Source organism: Bison bison, unplaced genomic scaffold, assembly GCF_000754665.1.
Source record: "Bison bison bison isolate TAMUID 2011002044 unplaced genomic scaffold, Bison_UMD1.0 scf7180017864289, whole genome shotgun sequence".
Lineage (NCBI taxonomy): Eukaryota > Metazoa > Chordata > Mammalia > Artiodactyla > Bovidae > Bison > Bison bison.
Genome location: NW_011494861.1, coordinates 7,070,326 through 7,071,848, shown reverse-complemented (window position 1 = coordinate 7,071,848; position 1,523 = coordinate 7,070,326). Strand labels below are relative to the sequence as shown.

At 67.4% G+C, this 1,523-nt stretch overlaps 1 protein-coding gene across 1 annotated transcript in view; it reads left to right on the top strand.

Annotated features, from left to right (window-relative positions):
* ESPN (espin) overlaps positions 1-1,523 on the top strand; it is a gene marked incomplete at its 5' end in the record, with an annotated part of 34,169 nt that overhangs the window by 25,942 nt on the left and 6,704 nt on the right. Inside the window, 2 exons of the mRNA XM_010850199.1 lie at positions 575-949; positions 1,033-1,296. Of these exons, the coding sequence (XP_010848501.1) occupies positions 575-949; positions 1,033-1,296 (639 nt within the window). The remainder of the gene's footprint in view (positions 1-574; positions 950-1,032; positions 1,297-1,523) is intronic.

Below are 1,523 nucleotides of genomic sequence, written 5' to 3'. Positions count from 1 at the left end.
GCCCCCCCCCCCGGCTCGAAAGACAACCCTCTTCAAACCCCGGTCGCCACCGCCGGCCTCGTCGGAAAATGCAAACTCCGCGCCACGCATTTGCATGTCATCCGCTTGGCCCTTCTTCCTAAGTGCCCCCATCCCATATCCTTAGTTAGGGCTCGGCTCTCCTGGAGCCGCCAGAAGTGAGCTGCGCTTTGCCATAACTGTGCTCCGGGCTTGCAACCAGTGTGTCTGTCTGCGCGGGTGTCTGTCTGTGGGCGTGTGTGGGGAAGGTGGGAGGGGACCGGCCAGGTTGTGGGATCCAGGGTCCGGTGTCTAGAGCCAGGGAAGCCCCAGGTGACTCAGTCCAAGGGTCACTGGGCTTTGCTGATGCAGAGAGGGTCAGATGGGAGACTCCACCCTGGTAGGGCTGCGCCAGGGAACCTGGGACAAAGGTCAGGTGGCTGGCCCCAGGTAGTGTTTTGGAGCTGGGCAGTCAGTACGCTGGGCGGAGACATTCACTAGAGTCCCCAGGGCCGGCCCAGGAGCCATCATGAACTCCCAGGGGCCTCCAGGGGGGGGCCCCACACCCCGTGAGTAGGGCCGGGAGGATGGTGGGGCCGCACAGGCTGCCAGCCAAGGAGGACCCGCCTCTGGGGTCCCTGAGAGCTGCTGGGGTGGAGGGGCAGGACCTGGAGAGCTGCCCTCTGAGCCCAAGGGAAGGCCGGGGCCCGAGCTGACTTGGGGAGGCGGCAGCAGAGGGCAGGTAGGGGGCGGTGGGAGTGCGGGCCCCACACCGGGCCAGCGTCTCCTCTCCTGCCTCCGCCCAGGCACCAAGTCTTTCAACATGATGTCTCCGACGGGCGACAATTCGGAGCTGCTGGCTGAGATCAAGGCGGGCAAGAGTCTGAAGCCCACGCCGCAGAGCAAAGGGCTGACCACGGTGTTCTCCGGCAGTGGGCAGCCGGCCTCCCAGGTAGGAGACGCGACAGGCGGCCCCGCCCCGGTCCCCTTCACTCCTGTTTGCCCAGCACTCAGCCCCGCCGCTTCTCCCCGCAGCCGGAATCGCCGCTGCCGCCGGTGTCGCCGGCACCATCACGGGCCCGGAGCCCCACCCCGCCGGCCGTGGGGTCCCAGCCATTGCTCAATGGCAGCGTGGCGCCGGCGCCCCCCGCCACCCCTGCGCCGGGCGTGCAGCTGGACGTGGAGGCGCTCATCCCCACGTACGACGAGCAGGGCCGGCCCATCCCCGAGTGGAAGCGCCAGGTGATGGTGCGCAAGCTGCAGCTGAAGATGCAGGAGGAGGAGGAGCAGAGGCGGAAGGTGGGTGGGGAAGGGCTTCCCAGAGCACCCTGGGGTCTGTACCTGGGCCCGTCGCCCCTCCCCCACACCATCCCCCAACCTGCTCGGGCCCTTTCAGCCTCAGACGGTTCCCACGACCTTTGGGAAAAAGCAGGGTTGGACCACCACCACCCCTCTTCTGGGAGTGTTCCCAGTCTCCACCGCCAGCACTACCCCCACCAGCTCCCAACTGCCTGTCCCTTGACAAG